Raw genomic sequence first — 24,756 nt, 5'->3', positions numbered from 1 at the left:
TGTTGTAGCCCATCCGCCTCAAGGTTGTGCGTGTTGTGGCTTCACAAATGCTTTGCTGCATACCTCGGTTGTAACGAGTGGTTATTTCAGTCAAAGTTGCTCTTCTATTAGCTTGAATCAGTCGGCCCATTCTCCTCTGACCTCTAGCATCTCCTCTGACCATGTCCATCCCTTTATGACCACCATGTACCCATCCTCTGATGGCTACTTCCAGCAGGATAATGCACCATGTCACAAAGCTCGAATCATTTCAAATTGGTTTCTTGAACATGACAATGATTTCACTGTACTGAAATAGCCCCCACAGTCACCAGATCTCAACCCAATAGAGCATCTTTGGGATGTGGTGGAATGGGAGCTTCGTGCCCTGGATGTGCATCCCACAAATCTCCATCAACTGCAAGATGCAATCCTATCAATATGGGCCAATATTTCTAAAGAATGCTTGCAGCACCTTGTTGAATCAATGCCACGTAGAATTAAGGCAGTTCTGAAGGCGAAAGGGGGTCAAACACAGTATCAGTATGGTGTTCCTAATAATTCTTTAGGTGAGTGTACAAGTTTCACTTTTTGAATGGAATTACTGACATAAATCAACTTTTTGATGATATTCTAATTATATGACCAGCACCTGTATATACACATACAGTGGGGCAAAAAAAGTATTTAGTCAGCCACCTATTGTGCAAGTTCTCCCACTTAAAAATATGAGAGAGGCCTGGGTCTACTTATTTTCCACCATAATTTACCAATAAATTCATAAAAAATACTACAATGTGATTTTCAGGATTTTCTTTTCCCCTTTTTTTTTCTTATAGTTGAAGTGTACCTATGAGAGACAAAATGAGAAAAAAAATTACATTGTAGGATTTTTCATGAATTTATTGGTAAATTATGGTGGAAAATAAGTATTTGGTCAATAACAAAAGTTCATCTCAATACTTTGTTATATACCCTTTGTTGGCAATGACAGGTCAAACATTTTCTGTAAGTCTTCACAAGGTTTTCACACACTGTTGCTGGTATTTTTGCCCATTCCTCCATGCAGATCTCCTCTAGAGCAGTGATGATTTGGGGCTGTCGCTGGGCAACACGGACTTTCAACTCCCTCCAAAGATTTTCTATGGGGTTGAGATCTGGTGACTGGGTAGGCCACTCCAGGACCTTGAAATGCTTCTTACGAAACCACTCCTTCGTTGCCCGGGCTGTGTGTTTGGGATCACTGTCATGCTGAAAGATCCAGCAAACGTTTCAATCTTCAATGCCCTTGCTGATAGAAGGAGGTTTTCACTCAAAATCTCACGATACATGGCCCCATTCATTCTTTCCTTTACATGGATCAGTCATCCTGGTCCCTTTGCAGAAAAACAGCCCCAAAGCATGATGTTTCCACCCCCATGCTTCACAGTAGGCATAGTGTTCTTTGGATGCAACTCAGCATTCTTTCTCCTCCAAACACGACGTGTTGAGTTTTTACCAAAAAGTTATATTTTGGTTTCATCTGACCATATGACATTCTCCCAATCCTATTCTGGACCAGGGGGACACATCTGGCACTGCAGGATTTGAGTCCCTGGCGGCGTAGTGTGTTACTGATGGTAGCCTTTGTTACTTTGGGCCCAGCTGTCTGCAGGTCATTCACTAGGTCCCCCCGTGTGGTTCTGGGATTTTTGCTCACCGTTCTTGTGATCATTTTGACCCCACGGGGTCGAGGGAGATTATCAGTGGTCTTGTACGTCTTCCATTTTCTTATAATTGCTCCCACAATTGATTTCTTCACACCAAGCTGTTTACCTATTGCAGATTCAGTCTTCCCAGCCTGGTGCAGGTCTACAATTTTGTTTCTGGTGTCCTTTGACAGGTCTTTGGTCTTGGCTATAGTGTAGTTTGGACTGTGACGGTTTGAGGTTGTGGACAGGTGTCTTTTATACTGATAACAAGTTCAAACAGGGGCCATTAATACAGGTAATGAGTGGAGGACAGAGGAGCCTCTTAAAGAAGAAGTTACAGGTCTGTGAGAGCCAGAAATCTTGCTTGTTTGTAGGTGATCAAATACTTATTTTACTGAGGAATTTACCAAGGAATTCATTAAAAATCCTACAATGTGATTTTGTGGATTTCTTTTTCTCATTTTGTCTCTCATAGTTGAAGTATACCTATGATGAAAATTACGGGCCTCTCTCATCTTTTTAAGTGGGAGAACTTGCACAAGAGGTCGCTGACTAAATACTTTTTTGCCCCACTGTATATACATATACACACCTATATATATGAAATTCACTTTTGAGTAAATACTATTGTTACCATAACACCCTCCTTCCAGATGGCGAATGTCCACCCTCCCACAGTCAGAACGATATCTTTAAAGAAGGGAGATCGACGTACAGTGTTCACCAGCCCATCATGGATGGTAAAACGATGAGAGGGCTTGACACCTGAGAAACAGCAAGAAAAGACAAATGGCACGAGAGACATGAGATAGTTTGACCACATACAGTACCAGTCAAAGGTTTGGACACACTTTACCCACACTTTTGATTGGTACTGTAGGAGACGCGCTGGATAAATAAGTCAGAGGTTCGTGTTTGTGTATGAATGTTTTTAATAAAATTTGACTTCACCTCAATCTTAGAGCGCTGTGCCACCAAGGGGCGATTAAGATTTCATATTAACAGTGGTGAGATGAGCAATGGGGCTGGCAATGCGGTTCAGCATCCAGGATCCAAATGACCAGTTTTATGAAATATTATAATGTAAGTAAATGGCCAAAGATAGCACAAAGATATAACCTCTGTCTGACATTGATAAGGCTGATTGTCTCGCCCACGATACAGCATGACATCATGTCTGTTAAAAATGCCTGTAAACAGTGTGTTTGTGGTACAAACTTTTTTCACTCTTTCCATCTGGCTCTCGTTTAAGGCACTCAGGTCTTGTATTGCAAAGGGCTTGTGCAACGCATAGAATAAAAAGGTTCCAGAAAAACAATGTGCCATGGTGAAATTCTGCTTGAAGGGTTCCCAAAGTCAGTAGAGTCTATTGGTGCTTTTGAGGTAAACAGGCTTCAGTAACCATCTAAAGGCAAGTACTGTACCGTAGCTGTAAATATGGCTAACTGCACATAGGAGACCATTCATGGCAAAAAAGTGGTCAATAATGGGTCTACAAAAGGAATATATCTCATAGATTTAGGAAATGAAGTTCCCAAAAAAAAAACGTTCTAATTATTTTTAGACTATGGTAAAAAAGAAAGACAATATGTTTTTGTACTCCTACATATGTCCTACAATTCTATATGAAATAGCTTAATTGTTCCATTGTAACAGTCTTAAAAATAATTCCATAGCTTTGTTTTTATTAAGGCCCAAGAAGGGCAAAGACTTCAGTGAGAAGTTTAATCTCCTGTAATTAGTCATAAATTACTGAATGACTCAATACTTACAAGTGAGCCTATTGTATTGCAGCCGTGATATAAAATCCATTTCCTTGACAGTCAACAGCATTTTTTCTTTGAGTGACTTTAGTTTGTGAACATAACACTATCAAATCTTGTATGCTTGAAAAAAATATGATTAGAAAGCAAATAAGAGGTACTGAAGGTATTGTTTGAGACTCCACAGAGTGGTTATACTGTTTTCTTAATCAACCTAAATGAAATCCTTCCCCATTACTCACAGCTCTAGAGGATTAGGAGATGATTGCCTTTGTTTGGCTCCATATCAAGGAAAGTGTACAAAGTTAGATGAATTACAGTTTACAATTATATTAGGTACAGTAAGCTTACTGAACAGTCTTCCAGAGTCGTCCTTCTCCAACTTCCAGTCTGTGTATACAAGCTCCCCATCCTGAGGTAGAAAGAACAAGTTGTCACTAAATAAATTGGGTGTTTGACTTCCATTTAGGCCCCAGTTTGGAGAATGTATAGCTGGTATATTAACTAGTCTGGGACTTCAAACGGTTGCCTCATGACAGATATGGAAAGTATTAACTTTGTAATTCATAAATTACACTCTCCTCCCCCAGTGGTATGTACAGTTGTGTTTCTTAGTGGTGTCCCCCTCGAAACATCCATCCATAAAGCAGCTATGGGAAAGTAACCTACAGTACTGTACCTCGGTTCCTGCGTAGAACTTGGTGCTGATGCCCTTGAGTGGTTTGTGTTGTTTTGCTGAAGGCACTCTGAGTTGGGAATATTCTGGAGCCACTTCGGACAACTCTGCATTTAGGTGGGCCCTTTCTGAGGGTCAAAAGAGACATCAGAGATAACAGAAAGCCAGACGTGTTGAGATGTAGTTAGAAATCAGGCCTGAACTGACTTACTGGCCTTTTCAGTCAGCCAGGACACTGCATCAGTCAGGACACTGCATCAGCCAGGACACTGCATCAGCCAGCTTAAACGCAAACATTTCTAACAATATTATATTAGCTATCTGTAGGTGTATGTCCTTAATCAGTGTAACCAACGTTATATCCTTTTCTGCTCAGGGATTCAAACCTGCAATCTTTTGGTACACTTTGAGACCATCTGCTGCCCATGTTCAATGAATTAAACAATAGGGGAAAGCCCACTAACGTAGCACTGAAGACTAACTACATTTGTTATCATTACTCCAGTGATGACATGAATCCTTGTAAACAGTGTTCAGCAGCCAAGAGCGTTTACAGGGTTGTAGGGAAGGGTCTTTGATCAGGTAGCACCTCCCAATTAAAGCCCTGGGTTAGTTAGATGACCTTCCATTCTCTTAAGAGACAAAAATGCTACCCAACCTTATACCAAGTAGTTGTAGCTGACCCTATTCATTAAAGAGAAATTCAATAAAATATCAAAACAGCCTGATTATAAACCCCATAAACTGCACAAAAATGCAGGACTTTTTGGGTTCAGTAACTTCAAGTGTATTCATTCCAAAACCCTCATTAAAGTTATTTAGAAAGGCATGTCGTAAAGACAAAGGCAGGTTTTCTTCTCGTTGTAACACAAAAGACACGGGAACATCTTCTGGCCTAAGAGTCTCAGCAGCATATTGCCAACAGCTGACAGTCAACCAGGTTAATGACCCTTCACTATGAGAGCCTTGTTTGGGTCTAGGATGGATTGTTTAATAAAACAGCATGCAGCCAGAGGGGGGAGGGCATGCCCCATTGATCATAGCGCTCACTGATCCAAAGAGCATTTTTACACTACGACAGACTGGGGGAGCCTATTTATTCTACATACATTTTTGTGAACAGACTTGAATCTACATAACATTAACAAAATATTGAAGGTTTTCACAAACTATCGCTGCGTCATGAGGTAGAACACAAATGTGGGCCGCGCTGTGACCAGTGGAGTGGACAGAGGGGTGATGTAGGACGTATGGCTCTGTTGGCATTTCCAGCTCCATCCAGGAAAATATGAATTTGGCAGCAGTTAAAGACATCCAAAATTGGCACTGAAAAAAACGGAATATCACCAGAACCAGCACTTGTTCAACCAGTTACCAGGTAAAGAACATGGCTTGGAAGATGTATAAACTCACTGACAAAGCACTGCATGCGAATGTGTTGCCTCTTATGGTGCAGCAAGAGTTTCTTGTTGGTATGGTGAATGGAAAACTGTGTTCCCATATTATGATTCTTATTTGAATGAAATAGTTCAACATTTTTGGTGTATTCTAAATAGGCTCTAAATAGGATTCTAATACGGTAAAACCAGCAGGTAGTAAGCAACATCTGATGGAACATGCCAGTATTTTACAAGACACTGCTGACCTGCAGTAAAATCACCGGATATATATTGTATCTGCTAACATTACAGCAAATAGTTATGCATTAGTTAGCATTGGCAGATAAACTATCTTTAACCTCTTTCATACCGGACAAAGAGACAAAATAATATGCACACACATCCCACTACGGTGAAGCAGACGAAAGGTATCTGCCAAAATCCTCCTTTCAAGCTGCTTACAGACTAGAAATTATTTAGAAGCACTTTTGCCAGAAAAGATCACTTAGATATGGGTCAGCAGTTGAATGAATATGTCCAAAGGTAACCTTTTAATAGAGCAAGGAAAAACACTGATCTCCACATGTTGGGGATTTCATAACAGTACTGTGGAAATGTCTTACTGACCTGAAAGTCAAACTAAGACTAAGGTGGATAATTAGGAAAGCATAATCGTCTATGAAAGTAGTGGGCAGGGGTCAAGATAATCAGAGCTAGCACCAAGACAAATAAACACAAGATGCTCACGGCCTTAAGGAACGAGATGGGGAGGGGAGAGAGATGGGGAGAGAGATGGGGAGGGAGAGAGATGGGGAGGGGAGAGAGATGGGGAGGGGAGAGAGATGGGGAGGGGAGAGAGATGGGGTGAAGAGAGAGACGGGGGAGAGAGGGGGGAGAGGGGGGGAGGGGGGAGAGAGGGGGGGGGAGAGAGAGAGGGGAGAGAGAGAGGGGAGAGAGAGGGGAGAGAGGGGGGAGAGAGGGGGGGAGAGAGAGGGGAGAGAGAGGAGAGAGAGGGGGGAGAGAGAGAGGGGAGAGAGAGGAGAGAGAGGGGGGAGAGAGAGATGGGGAGGGGAGAGAGATGGGTGGGGAGAGAGGTGGGGAGGGGAGAGAGGTGGGGAGGGGAGAGAGATGGGGAGGGGAGAGAGATGGGGTGAAGAGAGAGATGGGGAGAGAGAGGGGGGAGAGAGGGGGGAGAGAGAGAGGGGAGAGAGAGAGGGGAGAGAGAGAGGGGAGAGAGGGGGGAGAGAGAGAGGGGAGAGAGAGGAGAGAGAGGGGGGAGAGAGAGATGGGGAGGGGAGAGAGATGGGTGGGGAGAGAGATGGGGAGGGGAGAGAGATGGGGAGGGGAGAGAGATGGGGAGGGGAGAGAGGTGGGGAGGGGAGAGAGATGGGGAGAGAGAGGGGGGAGAGAGGGGGGAGAGAGAGAGGGGAGAGAGAGAGGGGAGAGAGAGAGGGGAGAGAGGGGGGAGAGAGAGAGGGGAGAGAGAGGAGAGAGAGGGGGGAGAGAGAGATGGGGAGGGGAGAGAGATGGGTGGGGAGAGAGATGGGGAGGGGAGAGAGATGGGGAGGGGAGAGAGATGGGGAGGGGAGAGAGGTGGGGAGGGGAGAGAGGTGGGGAGGGGAGAGATGGTAGATCCTCACCTGCACTGCAACCTGGATGGTTGTCACAGGTGTTGTCTCGGAGGCTGAATTTCAAAGGGCTGTACTCCCCACTGGTATCGATCTTGGGCAAGGAAACCTGACACATGACAGAGAGAACGCTTTGACATCTACCCAGTGTCATTAGAGAACAGTCAAACACAGCCCATTCCTGAATCAGGTCTTTTATATTTATATTACAAATGGATGGGGAACAAAATGAGTTGGCAAATGAGTAAAATGTGCTAACCCAAACTGTTTGATGTGTATGCGAAGGGACACAGGGATTGTACCCTGGTCTCTTGGGTCACAGTGCCAGGAGGGCTGCCACTCCACATATGGGGCTGGAATGATTCAGTATGTTATATGCCATACCCTGAAAAGAGGTTTCCAGGTAAGGTTGAGGTGCTTGAACGTGTTAGGAACTCCATCAGGATTCTCCAAGGGTTTCTCCTCTACCTTCTGCTTCCTCTGGTCGGCCATGTTCTGGAACGCCACTCTCGGAGCACGGATGTCCCAGAACATCAGACAGCTGTTTGGAGAGAGATAAACACTGGGTAAACGAAACCACACACACACACACACAGTGACCTTTGATAAAGGGATTTCAATCTTTTAAATAGGATGACTGAAGGAAATTTGAATGTACACGTCACGCTGAGCATATACCGTACCAGTCAGGGGCGCAGGTAACAATCTGAACACACATTCCACTCTTGTTCTCCATTGGTACCCCCATTCTAGAGACCTTTATCACAGAAAGACAGAATGAATGAATATACACAACAAAGCACAGGTTACTTGAGCTATTTCTATCCTTGTCACGGTGAGTAATGCAATCTTTAGGCTCCTTTCAAAACTCCAGTTCCCTGAAGAAGGAAATAAGGCGCAACACATTATGGGTTACTCTCTCTCACTGCACGCACATGTGAATTGAGAATACAATAATGCCTTTCAAGGCCAACGAAGGCTCGAGCACAACTTGAAACCCTGTCTTCCAGGCGGTATAATTACAGCTAAGCCCTAGCGCTCTGTTCCAAGTCCACTCATCATCGTGCCTTGAAGGCGTGGCGCGAACAACGGCTTCCCTTTTTTCAGTGAGCTGGGGTTAAAGACAGAACCCAAAGGTCCCTTTCAGACGGTCATTTCAGCATGACACATTATGTGGGCATACAGTCACGCCCCGAGCCGCCCGTGCAAAAACACTGAACCAGGCAGTCCATGGAGGCCTGTCCGGAGTTGCGTTCTAGGCACCCCAGTGGACACCCCAGTGGACACCCCAGTGGACACCCCAGTGGACACCCCAGTGTCCCTGCAAGGCAAACACAGGATACGCAGGGTAGCTGCTCACCCACTCCGGCCCCAGCCAACAGCACCTGGGGTGACTTGGGCCAACTGGGTTACTGTGATGCATTTTCCTCTGATGCGTCACAATCCAAGTCGTCCTTCCTGAACACATCCAAAATCTGGAGGAATACTAAGGAATGTAACCTTCACTACCAAGTGCAAGCACTGCCTTGGATAGTAGGTGCACATCCACGTTGCAATTACTGCCACAATCATGCCTTAAACCTTAAAGTCTTTGCACAAGAAACAGATATTGTGGATCTAATAATCTTTCCTCCTAATCCCAGAATATCGGACCACCACCGTCTTATTACATCTACCGTTATAACAAGAAACCCACTTGCACTCTGAACAATGGCTTTTAAAAGACGTAATATAAATGATTGGGCTGACAAAAGATTTTTTGATTCTCTTCGATGGCAGTAAAAAAGAAAGAAGTATGTAGCAGGAGAGGGCCATATAACAGTGAGAGGATGCCGTCCTATAGCCCACCACTGCCGCCCTGTTGTCGGTGCTAACCAGTACAACATCCTGGTCCAACAGTGCTGGCAATGCCTCAGCTATAACAAGATCACCAAGTAAATGATGTGGAAGACTTGTATTGCACACACCCAGTTTACTGGCAGGCTAAAAGAAATTGTCGGAGCTGTACTGTTAGATTTCAGTGAAGCCTGTGATGCTCCTGATCATAAATCATCTAGGAATACACATCTAAATAGTGGAAACTGATAAGGGTCTGGTCAAGTTGCTGCATGCAGGGTGAAGACAAAAGTCTATTTGACAGGAGCTGTTCTTGGTTTGTGCAAGACAATCAAAAAAAAGGAAAAAACTAATTTGTTAATGAATGCTTCAAATATAGTGACAGCTTTTTTGTGCCAATAAATTGAACTGTGCTGTGCAATGGATTCGATTTGCTCCCTAGGGATACTGCTGTCTTTGTCATTGTAATATTTTGAATTACTGTAATTCTAATACATCACTGTATACTTATATAATTTTAAGAAAAACTCCAACACAAACAGTATACAACAAATGTCAATATATTAACATACAGACCTGATTGACTGGTCTAGAGGGCATCCCATTGCCCAGGCCATCATTGGTCAATTACATTAGTAACTTCACATAGTGTCTAGCAAAAGGTCCATGCTAACTGAAATTCCATACATATTTTCAAAAACAGTTCTTACACAAAAAGGTCATTTATTATCTGCTCTGACGTGTTAGGCAAACATGTGTTGACAGGACCCCTGATATAGATGGACAAAACCATTATGTCTAAAAGCCTAATACTAACAGACCTCTCCCATCAACCTGTCAGCCCTTCTCTGCTGTGACTGCTTTTAACTGTTCCACTGTCTCAGATCCTTCTAAAATGATGGTCAAAGTGACAAATTATCTTGAATTAAACAAGTATAAATTGGGTGTGAATGCTTTGTTGAGTTGAGAAGTCGTTCCACTATGTTGAGCATTTTGTTACTTAAGATCTGACAAGGGAGGAGCCGAGTGTTCAAGAATGTTTCACTTAGTCAAAAAAAGTGAAATAACCATTCACAAACCACATTTTCACACATCCACCTCTCCTGACTCTTAACCCAGGGGGATGTCTTCAGAGATCTGCTTCACTTCCTGTTCAGCTACAACTAAACAGTTCAGCACGACACCCACCATCAAGTTTGCAGATGACACCATGCCTGATATTAGTTATCCTACAGGGAGAAGGTAGGTAAACTTGCCTTGTGGAGCCAGGAAAACCCCCTCCCTCAGTGTCAGCAAAACAGTTGATTATTGTTGACTTTCAAAAGCAGAGATGGACACCACAAACCTCATCCACGTGCTGCTCAATCACTTACTGTCAGGCAGACGGGTCTCGGAGCATGAGATCTCATATCAACAGGCCCAGACGGAGACGGAAACACCTGATCTAGGCTGGCTGCGTGCACACACATTCTGGCCACATGAACACTTTAACTGCTGCTACCAGACTCCTTTTTACTAGTCATTTACAGAATGTACAAAAACACTTTACAATTATGAAATGGCCCAATTTCATATACTTCATATACTTCATGAATAAATATATTCAGCTAATACATTGTGCCATTGTGTTAACATTGTCACCTTTATTCACTTAATCTTTACTTACTACTTTCTTTAGTACTATACCATCCTTATATAAGTTTTTAGTTTATTTACTGTTGCATTGTCATGAGGGAACAAGCAGTTAAGCATTTAAAATGAATGGTCTATATCTGGTGTATCCTGTTAATACGACAAATACAACTTATTTGAAAGAAACTCCACACCTCAAAGGTTTCCGGCAGCCACTGGATGTCTGTAACGGGGGCCTTGTGACCATGCTCTATGCTTGAGACAGCACAGTACCTCACCACCGAGGTCTCATTGTCCCGCGTGTCTTCAAAGACCTGCTGGAGGGACAAACACACAGGGATTAAAGCACACAGCAAGGGGATGGTCAGACATAAGAGCAGGGAGCATACAGGTTAACACCAGGGTGGCATATACACCGACAGGTCAATTCACTGGCTCCATAACTATAATACAAACCACACAATGTTACAATAGAATATAGTGTATTAAAAACGGGTTGCTTTGAATCCTGAATACTGATTGGCTGATAGCGTCTGCTACATGTTTAAGATCCAAGTTTGTCCAAGTTTGCAGTAACACCCGGGGTGAGATGTATTCAGATTTGTGTTTCATCAGCTGTGTTTGGGTGTTTGATGTGCTGTAATAGACATTTAAGGGGCATGTGATATTGGTGTTAGCTAACAGCTGGAACGGGGTGTGTTAGGGTGCCGTTGACTCAATATTGAATGTTGACTCTGGGGTAAACAGAGACTGTGAATGGAGGGAGATAAGATACTGACAGCTGCTAGCGTATTATATGGGGGTTGTGAAAAGAAAAAACACTGATAGTGACTAATGACACTGACAGTGAGATAGAAACTAATGACACTTTATTTTTTTATGAAGACCAGTTTCGTGGTTACTAGCAAGGTCTGGTTGGAAACTGGTGAAGTGACTGTTTTTCCTTGTCCAGAGATCTCTTGGAAATACTTCATGTGTTAGGGCTGAGAAGCTCCGTTCTGCTGACATTGTTATTAGGAGACAGATAGTGCTGTACTTACTAACGGGTTGGTGTTTATTGCAATGTTCTTCCCACCACTGCTGCGTGTGCCCTGTAATCGTTCTACATGGGCGGAAATATCCCACAACACAACCTGAATGAAAACAGAACCACAACCTGAATGAAAACAGAACCACAACCTGAATGAAAACAGAACCACAACGTTTAACGCTCGGTATGGATCCACACTGGCATCTCAACACCTCCAATAAAACCCTCTCCATTCACCTCGATGACAAAAGCATCCGTTCTGTATATTCTACATACGTATCGGCATTAGCAATGGAGGGTAATGGCTCAGGGAGATAAAAATAACAAGGAAAGACAGGAAAGCATAAAATCTATGAAAAGCTGTTATTGTTTCTTATCAGACTGCCTTGAAATAAGACCGGTGGGTCCCGGGAGGGATGGAGGAGGACATGGGAAAGGATATCTGCTCTTCAGACAGTAATACAACACAGGCAAGTGCTGACAGTTATCGGGCAGAGGGAATAAGGGAGGGGAATTAACATAAATATAGAAGAATTGTCTGGAACATCAAAAACAAAGAATCCAGTTAACTAGAAAAGTATTTGGACAGTAAAATGTTTTAATTTTAGCACTATGGGGTAATGTACAGATGACAGACAGCTGTAATTTGAGGGTATTTATATCCATAATCCATTAACCATTTAGAAATGACTGTACCCTGTGTATATGGTCCCCCATTTTTAGGGTGCCAGAAATATTTGGACAATTGGATTCACAGTTTCCTCTTTGGCAGATTTTTGTTTGGATCATTAGTGCATGCACAGTAGAGCTGCCAATGCCCAGTCTTGATTCAAGGATATGAATTTCAAAACAGTTGCTGATGTCTGACAATCAAAAATCCCAATGCTAGTTAAGTTGGTTATCATGAAGTAGATTAATGAGAATAAATCAGAAACATAGCCAAAAAATGTGTTGAGCCAAAATCAACTGTTTGATTTATAACCACTAGTTAGCTCAGCAATATACAGTGAGGAAAAAAAGTATTTGATCCCCTGCTGATTTTGTATGTTTGCCCACTGACAAAGAAATGATCAGTCTATAATTTTAATGGTAGGTTTATTTTAACAGCGAGAGACAGAATAACCACAAAACAATCCAGAAAAACGCGTGTCAGAAATGTTATAAATTGATTTGCATTTTAATGAGTGAAATAAGTATTCAACCCCTCTGCAAAACATTACTTAGTACTTGGTGGCAAAACCCTTGTTGGCAATCACAGAGGTCAGACGTTTCTTGTAGTTGGCCATCAGGTTTGCACACATCTCAGGAGGGATTTTGTCCCACTCCTCTTTGCAGATCTTCTCCAAGTGTTCTTGGGGTCATAGGCAGCATTCCTCCTCCTCCAAACACGGCGAGTTGAGTTGATGCCAAAGAGCTCGATTTTGGTCTCATCTGACCACAACACTTTCACCCAGTTCTCCTCTGAATCATTCAGATGTTAATTGGCAAACTTCAGACTGGCCTGTACATGTGCTTTCTTGAGCAGGGGGACCTTGTGGGCGCTGCAGGATTTCAGTCCTTCACGGCGTAGCGTGTTACCAATTGATTTATTGGTGACTATGGTCCCAGCTGACTTGAGATCATTGACAAGATCCTCCTGTGTAGTTCTGGGCTGATTCCTCACCGTTCTCATGATCATTGCAACTCCACGAGGTGAGATCTTGCATGGAGCCCCAGACCGAGGGAGACTGACAGTTCTTTTGTGTTTCTTCCATTTGCGAATAATCGCACCAACTGTTGTCACCTTCTCACCAAGCTGCTTGACGATGGCCTTGTAGCCCATTCCAGCCTTTTGTAGGTCTACAATCTTGTCCCTGACATCCTTGGACAGCTCTTTGGTCTTGGCCATGGTGGAGAGTTTGGAATCTGATTGATTGATTGCTTCTTTGGACAGGTGTCTTTTATACAGATAACACGCAGAGATTAGAAGCACTCCCTTTAAGAGTGTGCTCTTAATCTCAGCTTGTTACCTATATAAAAGACACCTGGGAGCCAGAAATCTTTCTGATTGAGAGGGGATAAAATACTTATTTCACTCATTAAAATGCAAATCAATTTATAACATTTCTGACATGCGTTTTTCTGGATTTTTTTGTTGTTAATCTGTCTCTCACTGTTCAAATAAACCTACCATTAAAATTATAGACTGATCAGTTCTTTGTCAGTGGGCAAACGTACAAAATCAGCAGGGAATCAAATAGTTTTTTCCCTCACTGTAGGATATGCATGTGGCAGCGATAACCAGCCGAAGACAAACTACAGAGACTCGACTGTGTGGTGCAAAAACACTAGTTAGCCCCAAATATTGGATGGCCTTAAAATTTGCTTAAAGAGCCTGCTGAGTTCTGGTAAAAGGTACTGTGGACAGACAACACAAAAACCTTTGGAATTCACCGTATGTTAACTTAGCAGTAGGAGATGGAAATAGGGGGGGAGAGAGAGTGCGCAAGATGGAATCAGCACCTGGCCGTTCATGCAGCTGCCAACAATAATATTTGGGTCGGAGGGGCAGAACTCAAAGGAGAAGACGTCGTCTGGGCACTCCAACAGCAACTGCAAAGAGCAGAACGAAAAACCCACAGCATAACAGCAGGCTGAGGCATGACATTTCAAAGTTAACCAAGTATTAAAGTCCCATGCCATCAAATCTACTCAATGGAGTCTTTCAATACACTCAGCTATTTAAATCCACGGCTTTGGCTAATCATATGTGCATATGATTTCCCTTTCGAAAAAACACAAGAACAGAAAAGCAACATTGTATTACAGAACAATAGTTACATTATTTTCATGTGCGGTGCTGGTTTATTCCTCATTTATTTGACCTGCTAAAGACGCATACGGCAGAGTTCCCCTGTTTTAATACATACGTTTAGAGACACTGTGCCTTGTTATATGAAATGCTTGTTATATGGCCCTTTAATGGGATTACATGGACATTCAGCACATTAAGGCTTACTGAATTAATAAAAACACTGGGCACTTCTTGTTTAATTTAATTTTTTCTATCTCTAAACCAACTCATACATCATTCCATACTTTACTATGGCCCTTGGGCAAATTCAGCTGTCATTTTTAATTAAGGAGGCTCTAATTTTACCGTAACCAAACAAAGGCTTTGAATGACAGTTCAAAGCAACTCCTAAAGCCCTCCTTTTCTTGTCTCAAACAGATCTGATGTGAATTGAGGGTGAGTAGAGAAATATTGCTTGTTAACTGTCAGAAGATCACGCCAGAGAGAAAAGAGACAGAGTGAATATAAAACACATATATACAGAAAGAGAGACAGAGTGAATATAAAACACATATATACAGAAAGAGAGACAGAGTGAATATAAAACACATATATACAGAAAGAGAGACAGAGTGAATATAAAACACATATATACAGAAAGAGAGACTGAGTGAATATAAAACACATATATACACAAAGAGAGACAGAGTGAATATAAAACACAAAGAAAGAGAGAGGAACAGACAGGGGAAGAGAGAGAGTGAGAGAGAAAGAAAGAAAGAAAAAGGTATGAAGGGTTACTACAGTATACTTTACCTGTGGGTTGATGGGATCCGAGAAGCTCCAGAAGAGAATGAGTGAGGGGTTTAGGAGCAGCTTAGTGGAGGCATTGATCCTATCCTCAAAAGACAGCCTCTCTGTCATAGCCACCGCAATCACACCTGAACACAACCAACCACACAGCAACAACGTCACAACTACACACAGGACACCTTCACAAGCACATGGCAGCCTTCTTAACACAACAAACTACAACTAGATATCAACAGACACTATCATAATGATATGGAACCAGGACGAAGAACAGCCACACACAGAGAGAAGACGTTCAACAATTATCAGAACAACAGCCCCATGTTTAGGTCATGGCATTCATCACACTTGATGAGGAGTATTCTGTATGTTCTTTGTGTTCCTTTGTTCTGACAGTCAGCTATATGTCCAGGTGACGGGAACAGTAATTAATAAATACACACACAGGGTAGGCACTTGTACTATAACAACAATGTTCCAATGTGTCTATGCTGACTAATAAGTTCCTCATAATGACTACTTTATGGTTAAATCGGGACACTTCCTGGTGCAGTCCAACCGGCCACCGATCCACCCATAAAAGCCTGACCGACTGGAGCGGTGTTCTAGTAACTCCATTTCTATGGTGGTCCCGTCCCTCACCGCTGATGGTGGGGTGCCAGCTGATGTTGCTGATGGTCTTCTCCTGGCTGAAGTGCAGGTCAGTGAAGGACTGGTACTCCTTCAGGTGACTGTCAGCCTTCCCTGCGTAGCCACCGTCATCCTCACTCAGGGCCTTCCAGTCATCAAAGAACACATCTGCGATTTCATTCTGCTGGATTGCTACCTCTAACCTGGGCAGTTCATTGAACAAAAAACAGGCACCATTCAGGCAAGCTTCTGACTTATGAAACTATGAAGTATGTACAAAAAGTAGATGGAAAAATTATTAATGCACTCATCTTTCCTTGCAGTAGATTATATTAGGAAACGTCAACCTGCCTTCATCTAAAATGTGTCACACCTACTATACAGAATGGAGTGTAATTTAGAAAACTGCGGGTTATGTATTTGATTCATGGGATACATATAGGATAGGACTTCAGAATTCAGAGTTAGTAATTTAAACTTTTTTTTAGTTTGACCTTGAGCTCAGATATTTGCTGAAGATATTGATTAGCACAAACGCAGATTTGGTGGAAGAAAAGGGAATTCTCCCTGTATACTCTATCTGATCGAGCGCGGGCTCTGATTATGAATGGGTGTTGATTTCTCAAGGCTGCAATATACTGTATAACTCTGGATTTACTTCAACTCACTACATTAAATTAAATTATCCACTTGTACCCATCATTTATATGACCCCTCACCTGGAGACCGCCAAGCTGATGAAATGTTTAAGTTCTTCAGATTGGAGGCAGTTTTCTTTCTCCTCCTTGCTGAATTCTCTGGGTTCATACTGCGTGCACATATTCTTTGGATATGTCCTATGGAACAATAATTGAGGAGCGAGACTGTTTTCTTCAAGCCAAATTCTAATCACATTTCAGTAAAGGCGTGCAGTCATTCTAAAATTAGAAAGCATTAGATTGTTGAGTTCAGTTGCTTTTACAGTTTGACATTTCACACAATTAACCACAAAAACAACGCTAAAAATAAATTCTAAAACATTCACAGTATTATCAGCACTACAAAAAAGGATGAATCATTAGCACACATCCTACATTGCAACTGACTAGTAGCTACATTACTGTATGACAGGCTCGGGCGTCTTTGACATGTTTAATTGACATCTCAAATGGGAAACTTCAATGTAAGCTTACATAAACACCTCCCAACTTTCCATAAGAAGAAACCTGAAAGAAGTTTGTGTCGTGTTGATAAACATTAAAGAAATATTTCACATCGGCGTAGAGACAATCTGCTCATTATTTATTGTCCTGTATAGTCATCTATTCAAGTGTGTTGGTGAAACCTTCCATTTCTGGCCTACCATGGAGTTTGAGTGCTGGAGCTGTTACAGTTAGGGATAGCCTGCACCCCACAGTGTCTCTCCATCTGTTTGAGGCTAAATATCTTGTCCTGGTAGGGGGTACATTCAATGAAGCCATCCTTGGTCTCTGCTGCGTTACGATCTGAGAAGAAGACCGGCGCCCCAAACGCTCTCCGCACCCTGGAGATTCTACATTTCAACTGAGAGGGGTGGAGGAGGGTGAGAAAAAGAGGGAGCGATGGGAACGAGCCTCTTCTATCCATATTGTATACAATGATTATCCGCTAGATTATGATCAGATTCATTTACAACAGTAACGGTAAGACACCTTCAGCTCATAGCATTTTGGGGTTTTTACCCTGGGTCTAGAATCTGTGACAGACTCTTCCTCAATCTCCTGCTCGCTTCCCAGAGAGATCCAGGGCCGGGGTTCAGGGGTTTTCTGTGCCGCAAACACGTCAGACGGTTCTCGCTCCAAAGCCTCCTCACCTACCTCAGCCACAATGGGCTGGTGGGCAAAACGCATGATACAAATGGCTGATGAGTACAGGGATGACCCTGTTATTTGAGAGCTGTTTCAATGGTGATCAGGACTCTGCTTTCAAACGTCATTTATTTTTTAGAAAGATATTTTTGTACATAACATTTTGCTTTTCATACATTCTTACGCTAGAACCACTTTTGACGTAGTAAAAAACTGCTTGTTTTCCGTACACAGTTTTATAAATTACCATCCCAGTTAAACACTGCCTTCACCCAATCCAGATCCAAATAATCATTGACAAAAACCCCAAACCAGAAAATACTGCAGCTCACATATTCACACCAAGCTCTGAAGGCTTTGATATATTTGTGCCTTTTAATCTGACCACAAAAATCAACCCACAACAGATTTGATTACTGGTAATAAACAGACTTACCATCAGGTGCCTGTCCTTTCCTTCCACTGTTAGAACCAGGTAGAAACTGGATCCATAGATGAAGTCCCTGTCATAGACCAGAAGGAGCTCATCCTCAGGGTAGGCCTGTTGCATTGCATCACACAGGACAGAGGTCATTGAGTGCACAAAGAATTGCACACACTCAGACTAGAAGGTTTGCATACCACACAGGAGTTAAAGAACAACTACTGATTAAGAGCAAAAATACAGAATATCTTTTCTAAACGTTTTAAGTGACAAAGTGGTGAAAATTATTATCTAGACTAACTCCAAATGCAGAAATGTGTGCCATTGTAAGTAAAACATTAACCAGTATTAGCACAGGATTATTAAATGGGGCTGGGGGGTTGGGTCAGCCAGAACCTGAGTTGTGGTCACAAGGTGCTACAGAAAAACAACAGCCCATAAGTCGCCATGGAAACAGCACACACCACAACCGACTACGATGTAGTCAAGTGATACCAGAGAAAAAAAAAGGGGACGGATGCTTCGTGGAGTTAGATGAGGTGGGTCCTTATCTAGAAATATCCATTTGAAGTATTTTCATTTTTGGGTCTATAATCTGAAAGTTGTACCATTAGTCTCGTTCTTGGTCAAATAGCCCTTACACAGCCTGGAGTTATGTTTTGGGTCATTGTCCGGGATCAAAACAAATTAGTCCCACTATGCTCAAACCAGAAGGGATGGCGTTAGGGCTGCAACTAACTATTTCGATATTCAATTAATCTGTTTATTACTCCTCTGACTAATTGATTAATCAGATAGAATAAAATGCATAATTCCCAGAATGCAAGTGTTTTATTACAAATAAAGGATTTCAGTGTTTTTCTTATCCTTTTACAATGCCTTCATTAAAACCACTGTAGGCAGTAGTTATTTTCCAAGACTTGAAGAAAATTGAATGGTTAGCTAGCCGGAGCTACACTGCTCGACTATACACAACGTAACATGCTCAAGCAGATTACCGATTTGTTGGTGAAAACCTTGTTAACAAGGCTATTTCTCAAATAAAAACCTGAATACAAACTACAATGAATTACTAATTTGTGTTATATTTACTTACTGTGCTGAGCCCTCTTCACTTTCTGTCATCAAGGCAACAAGGTGTTTTCTGTTTGTCATGAGAGTTCTGCTTTGCATATTTTGCAAACAAACTTTTATTTATTGAATTATTCAACGTAAAGTGGTCCCATACCTTTGACGTTTTGGTCGTACGCGCTATCTTTCACAATGTCATTTTTACTGCTTCTCGTGTAGACCCAACTAATTGATTGTGACATTCGTGGCTAACAATTTTTATTCTCGAAGTTATTGATTTTTATCAATTAGTTGTTGCAGCCCTAGATGGTGTATCACTGCAGAATGCTGCTGTAGACATGCTGGCTGAGTGTGCTTGAATACTAAATAAACCATAGACAGTGACACCAGCAAAGCACCCCCACACCATCACACCTCGTCCTCAATGCTTCACAATGGGAACCACACATGCGAAGATCATCCATTCAGCCACTCTGCATCTAACAACGATGTGGTGGTTGGAACCAACATTTTCAAATGTTTTCTGCCACTCTAATGTAAATTTTTCATGTTTCTTGGCCCAAGCAAGTCTCTTCTTATTGATGTCCTTCAGTAGTGGTTGCTTTGCAGCAATGCAATCATAATGGCCTGATTCCCATTGTCTCCTTTGAAAGGTTGATGTTAATATGTGTCTGTTACTTGAACTTCGTGATGTTTTTGGCTGCAATCTGAAGTGCAGTTAACCGCTGAGGCTGGTAACTCAAATGAACTAATCCTTTACACCAGAGTTATTTCTGGGTCTTAAGTTCATCATAGTGATCATCATTCCAGATGACTACCTCATGAAGCTGGTTGAGAGAATGTAAAGAGCGTGCAAAGCTGTTATCAAGGGTGGTTACTTTGAAGAATCTACAATTTGCTTTTTTAAATCTTTTTTGGGTTGATTGATCCAATCAAATAAGGCCCATGTTCAGTTAAGCATTTTGACAACCGTGAATTCTTTGTAAACATAATTTGCTTCAATAAGCTTTACAAATGAAATCTCTTAACTTTTTTTTTGACAGTATAAAAATCAACTTCTCCTATAGATATTTACACATTATGAAAATGGCCAGGTGGTGTTAGCCTACATGAAACACAGACCTTATTTAAAGCGAATCTATGGTAGAAATGAATGGTGAAAAAACTGAAAGAGACACTTTTCCAGTTGTGCCGCAAGGTCTTATGGGGATTATGACTCATACTATTTCAGTCTAAGACAGACTTTGAAGACAAACACAAAGCCTAGATTCAAGACTAGACATTGACATCTTATGACTGCACAAACTGTGACAAAACACACCTGACTAACCAGACATCTGTCAAGACAACTGTTGCTATTCTTCTGGTGACCTGAAAAAGGGGGACCTTACTGTACAAAAAGGTGTTGTCATTTCTATATGGCCAAACCAATATATATGAAGTAATATTTCTATATGTTGAAACCAAAACATACTCTCAAATAAAAGCTCAAAATCAATATTTCACCTCACAGTAATTGCGGTTTCCTTTCAAATCCAAATGTTTGGAGATTAGAGCCAAAAGAATAAATAAGTATTGTGTCCTCATACATGTGTTTTTTAATTCAAAGCCCCCTCAACTTAAACATACGATATGTGCATCAACCATCCTGGCAACTGGGATATTGCCTGTGCGATCCGTTTAAAAACAACAGCCACAAAGATCAGCCTACCAGAACCAGCTGCTTCACAGGGCTGAAATCAGACACGGCCGCCCTGTTTCTCAGGTCCTGCAAAATGTCTTCTTTTCTCAGGATCTTGTATGGATTATCCCGGGTGACGTCTCCATCGTAGCGACACCCAAACAGCTCCTGGGTGGCTGACGTCAGCGTCAAGGGACAGATGTCATCGGGGTGACCTTGATGTGATGTGTAGAAGGGCTTGACTGTTTACAAAGTGTCTTCAACAGCAACACACTTTCTGTCCAATATTTTTTTTCATCTATGGAATGCCCTAATGAACAAAAACTTACATCAAATCCCAGTTGCAAACCCCCCACTCCCGAGAAAAGGAACTACAGCTAAATACAATCATCACAAACTGCAAACAATGAACATTTCTTGGCCCCAGTAACAGAGATTAAATGGTTTCCATTGCGCCATAATGAAGCCTTAATAGAGAGCTCTAAATATAAAAATAATGTAAGTCATTGAGTTGTTGATTAAATATATAAAGCCTTAGGATATTATTCAGACCCCTTCCCTTCGTCCACATTTTTATTATAGACCTATTTTTTTAATAACTTTTTATACATATAACACCTCAATGGCAAAACAAATATTTAGACATTTGTGCCAATTCACAGAAAATATAAAAATGATATATATTATGGACTTAAGTATACAAATGCTTTATTCAGTACTCTGTAGAAGAGCGTTTGGCAGCAATCACATCTTCTTGGGTTTGCCTCTACAAGCTTTCCACACATGGATTTGGTCAATTTCTCCTGTTCTTTGTTATAGATCCTCTAAAACTCTGTCACATTGGATGGGGAGCATCTGTGAACTGCAATTTTCAGGTCTCCGAACAGATGTTCAATAGGGTTCAGATTTTGTCTGGGACACTCGAGGACATTCACAGACTTGTCTGAGCACAATTTTGAGTATCATGTGACAGGGTCTGAATTCTATTTTACATGAAATATTTCAGCTGTCTTTTTCAATAAATTGGCACACATTTTTGAAAATTTGTTTTCACTTTCTCATTATGGGGTACTGTGTGTCGACTGATAGCAAAAAATATATTTAATCCATTTTAAATTAAGTCAATAACACAACAAAATGTGGAGAAAGGGAATGGGTCTGAATATTTCCCAAAAGCTCTGTATCAGTTTTTTAACCAACAAAGCCACAGTACTGCTGGCAGGAGGAATTGTTTGGCTAGCTAGCTGTCTAATATTTCACAGCAAAAGCTGTTTTTAAAAAAAACAATATAGTACATTATGTAAATGGCAGAGAACTTGTAGTGAGGATAACTGACCTAGAGTCAGACTGGGCGATGAAAAACATCACCAATAAAACAGAGCGTACATCATTCCTGTCTGATGATTTTTGTTGTTTTCCTGATCTTCCAAAACCCTTTTTTATGCATTTCAATCTTCACTTACAGACTGAAATAGTATTTCAGATTCATCTAAAAAAGTAGGTTCCTTCAAGTTAACTGACACAAGTTTGCCAGGCAGGACAGCCATCAACACAGCAGCAGTGATTACTCCCTATTCAGTGAAGTAGTTATGCTCCATCATTGGTCATCATGAAAACGTAGCGCCGTCCTACCTAATCACAACTGATGTCTCCCTTGACTCACCGTTTTCCTACAGAACCATCGGGACAACTCTGGACAACACTATATAACTGTATAACCTGGGCCCCCACTGCTTCTTCCATCACCTCGTTAATGGAAAGGCTTATACAAGGATACTGCTGTATAAGCCATCATCTAAAAACAGGTGAAACTCCCCCAGCTCATTGTGTCCAGGTCCATCCATGAGTCAATCAGTGAAGTCCTGACCGATAGGATGCAACATGTAAGGACTACAAACGCACATTTACAAATCTCTATACCTCAGCGCTTAAAGTGGCCCAGTGGTGTGTGGGCTCTTACTCCTCTCACACTCACTCTACACCAATGCTGTATCTCCAACCTCCAACAAAGCATCGGTCAAACTACTAATGCAACTCAGCGTCATCACTGAAAGCAATGAGTCCATCTACCATATAGAGATGGACCAGATGGCGGCCTGGTGCTGTCAGAATAACCTGGAACTCAACACAGACAACACTGTGGAGGTAGTGGTTTCGGACAGATGTTCAGGGCTTTGCTATTAGTTTGGCTGAATCATTCTAATTCTTAGGGATCATTATCTCACACAATCTCAGGTTAGAGGACAACATCACAGCAATCACCAACAAAGTACACCAGGATATGTGCCTCTTGCAGCACAAAAACAATCTCCCAGTCCTTCCTCTACTCATCAGTGGCCTAGGGTGGTCTAAGCCAGGGCACATTTACTTATTTGGCATGGATTCAAGTTTTAATTGAGTGACTGACATAATAAAAAAATTGCTAAAGTATTATTTTTACTGTCAATAAGTTGGAATCTCAGTCGCGTTTGGTAAATAAAATGGGTTGTGTTGGGGTCCCCTAAAACCCAGGGGACCTAAGTAACTGCCACCATCCTTTATGCATTTAATCTAGTCTTCAGCAAATGAACCGGATAGATTCTGGAAAATACATACATTAACATACATTATGCCAAGAAATCTCACCATGCACAGCTACACTTCCTGCAGATGACTCACTCTCCTTTGGATCTACGTGCATTGAATTAGAAGAAGATTATAACATTAATAATAATTGCAAAAATGTAACATGTACTCTGTGATTTCATTTACATGTGCATTACCATCATTGATAGGGGATGAATACATGAGAGGTGAAATGAAAGATACAAAGTCCAATGTACTTAAGACGTTATTCTGATTATAAATGGCGGTCACACACCTTTCCCTTTACTGCCCACACTGGCTGTGGTCTTGGCTCTCTTTGTGGACATCACTGCAGAAAGGCCAGTTCATATAGATATTTACTGTGGATTATGAGAGTTATAATGTATTGATAGTTAATGTTCAGCAACAAACTGATACCTAACCAACAATTTTTGTCTGATGTGTCGAAAAATATACAAAATCTATTCAAATTGAATTTTGATTACAGCCCTTCATAGTTATCTTACAGCACAGGTGTCGAACCGGTTCCACAAAGGGCCGAGTGTCTGCAGGTTTTTGGTTTTTCCTATAAATTGGTTCCTAGTTCATACCTACACAACCAGGTGAGGGTAGAAACTAACCAATCAGTGACCTAATTAACCAATCAAGTACAAGGAGAGAGCAAAAACCTGCAGACACTCGGCCCTCCGTGGAACCGGTTTGACACCTCTGTCTTACAGCCTTTGAGCTGCACCAAAACATGTACTGTGGTGACATCTTGTGGCAAATGCTCGCAATTTTGCAAAGTTAACAGAAATTCAAATTTGTAGGTGACACAAAACTGATGAAACTGAAATGAGGCCTGAAAAACGGATAGGATTTACAAAGTATGTAGCTGAACTTACACTGCCAATAATGACATACTTGGTCTTTTTCAGCAAGTTGAGTGGGTTTAGACATTTGCCAGCATGGTTGCGCTGTTAGCTAACTACAGACCGTACTGTTACTCACTCTCCAAGGAACGTGCCCCGAGGTTTGACTGAGCACTATTGTTTAGATGTTATCTTGCTGATGGCTTTGTAACAATATTCTCAATTAAAAAACAAAGCTTTCTTTTATATTTACCGTTCCTTCAAGTAATGAATCCCCCATTCTCAGCAACCAAAAACAAATGTTCACAAGTTTTGTTGTTCTGCTGTGCTTCAGGTTTCCGGCATCTTTTTGGTTACTACTAGTTACTGGAGCTAATTTCCCGATGGACAGATTGAACAGCCAACCGCAGACACTTGAAATTAAACCTCCCACTAATACACGCCCATTTTAACAAATCCGTCTCAACAGTCACCTGCTGTTGGTTCC

The 24,756-nt window shown here is 41.7% G+C and overlaps 1 protein-coding gene across 4 annotated transcripts in view; it reads right to left on the bottom strand.

Moving 5' to 3' along the window:
* wdr63 (WD repeat domain 63) overlaps positions 1 to 24,691 on the bottom strand; it is a 31,921-nt gene extending 7,230 nt beyond the window's left edge. The window contains exons 1-19 of one of the 4 annotated variants that reach the window (XM_020049291.2): positions 24,303 to 24,691; positions 23,693 to 23,777; positions 23,458 to 23,502; positions 20,863 to 21,047; positions 18,093 to 18,197; positions 17,531 to 17,680; positions 17,173 to 17,372; positions 16,550 to 16,666; positions 15,843 to 16,033; positions 15,204 to 15,328; positions 14,117 to 14,206; positions 11,625 to 11,717; positions 10,779 to 10,901; positions 7,800 to 7,873; positions 7,501 to 7,657; positions 7,129 to 7,225; positions 4,113 to 4,237; positions 3,785 to 3,845; positions 2,305 to 2,435 (exon numbers count right to left, since the gene is read on the bottom strand). In XM_020049291.2, coding sequence (XP_019904850.2) covers positions 2,305 to 2,435; positions 3,785 to 3,845; positions 4,113 to 4,237; positions 7,129 to 7,225; positions 7,501 to 7,657; positions 7,800 to 7,873; positions 10,779 to 10,901; positions 11,625 to 11,717; positions 14,117 to 14,206; positions 15,204 to 15,328; positions 15,843 to 16,033; positions 16,550 to 16,666; positions 17,173 to 17,372; positions 17,531 to 17,680; positions 18,093 to 18,197; positions 20,863 to 21,047; positions 23,458 to 23,502; positions 23,693 to 23,744 — 2,121 coding nt within the window. In that variant the 5' untranslated portion in view covers positions 23,745 to 23,777; positions 24,303 to 24,691. Of the gene's footprint in view, positions 1 to 2,304; positions 2,436 to 3,784; positions 3,846 to 4,112; positions 4,238 to 7,128; positions 7,226 to 7,500; positions 7,658 to 7,799; positions 7,874 to 10,778; positions 10,902 to 11,624; positions 11,718 to 14,116; positions 14,207 to 15,203; positions 15,329 to 15,842; positions 16,034 to 16,549; positions 16,667 to 17,172; positions 17,373 to 17,530; positions 17,681 to 18,092; positions 18,198 to 20,862; positions 21,048 to 23,457; positions 23,503 to 23,692; positions 23,778 to 23,924; positions 23,941 to 24,302 lie in introns of those variants that run through there. The other 3 variants (XM_010902114.3, XM_020049293.2, XM_020049292.2) reach the window with 3 other exon arrangements.
* Positions 24,692 to 24,756: the final 65 nt, after the last annotated feature.

This window comes from Esox lucius, chromosome 8 (genome assembly GCF_011004845.1).
Source record: "Esox lucius isolate fEsoLuc1 chromosome 8, fEsoLuc1.pri, whole genome shotgun sequence".
NCBI classification, from domain to species: domain Eukaryota; kingdom Metazoa; phylum Chordata; class Actinopteri; order Esociformes; family Esocidae; genus Esox; species Esox lucius.
This window is presented reverse-complemented; position numbering and strand designations above follow the sequence as displayed.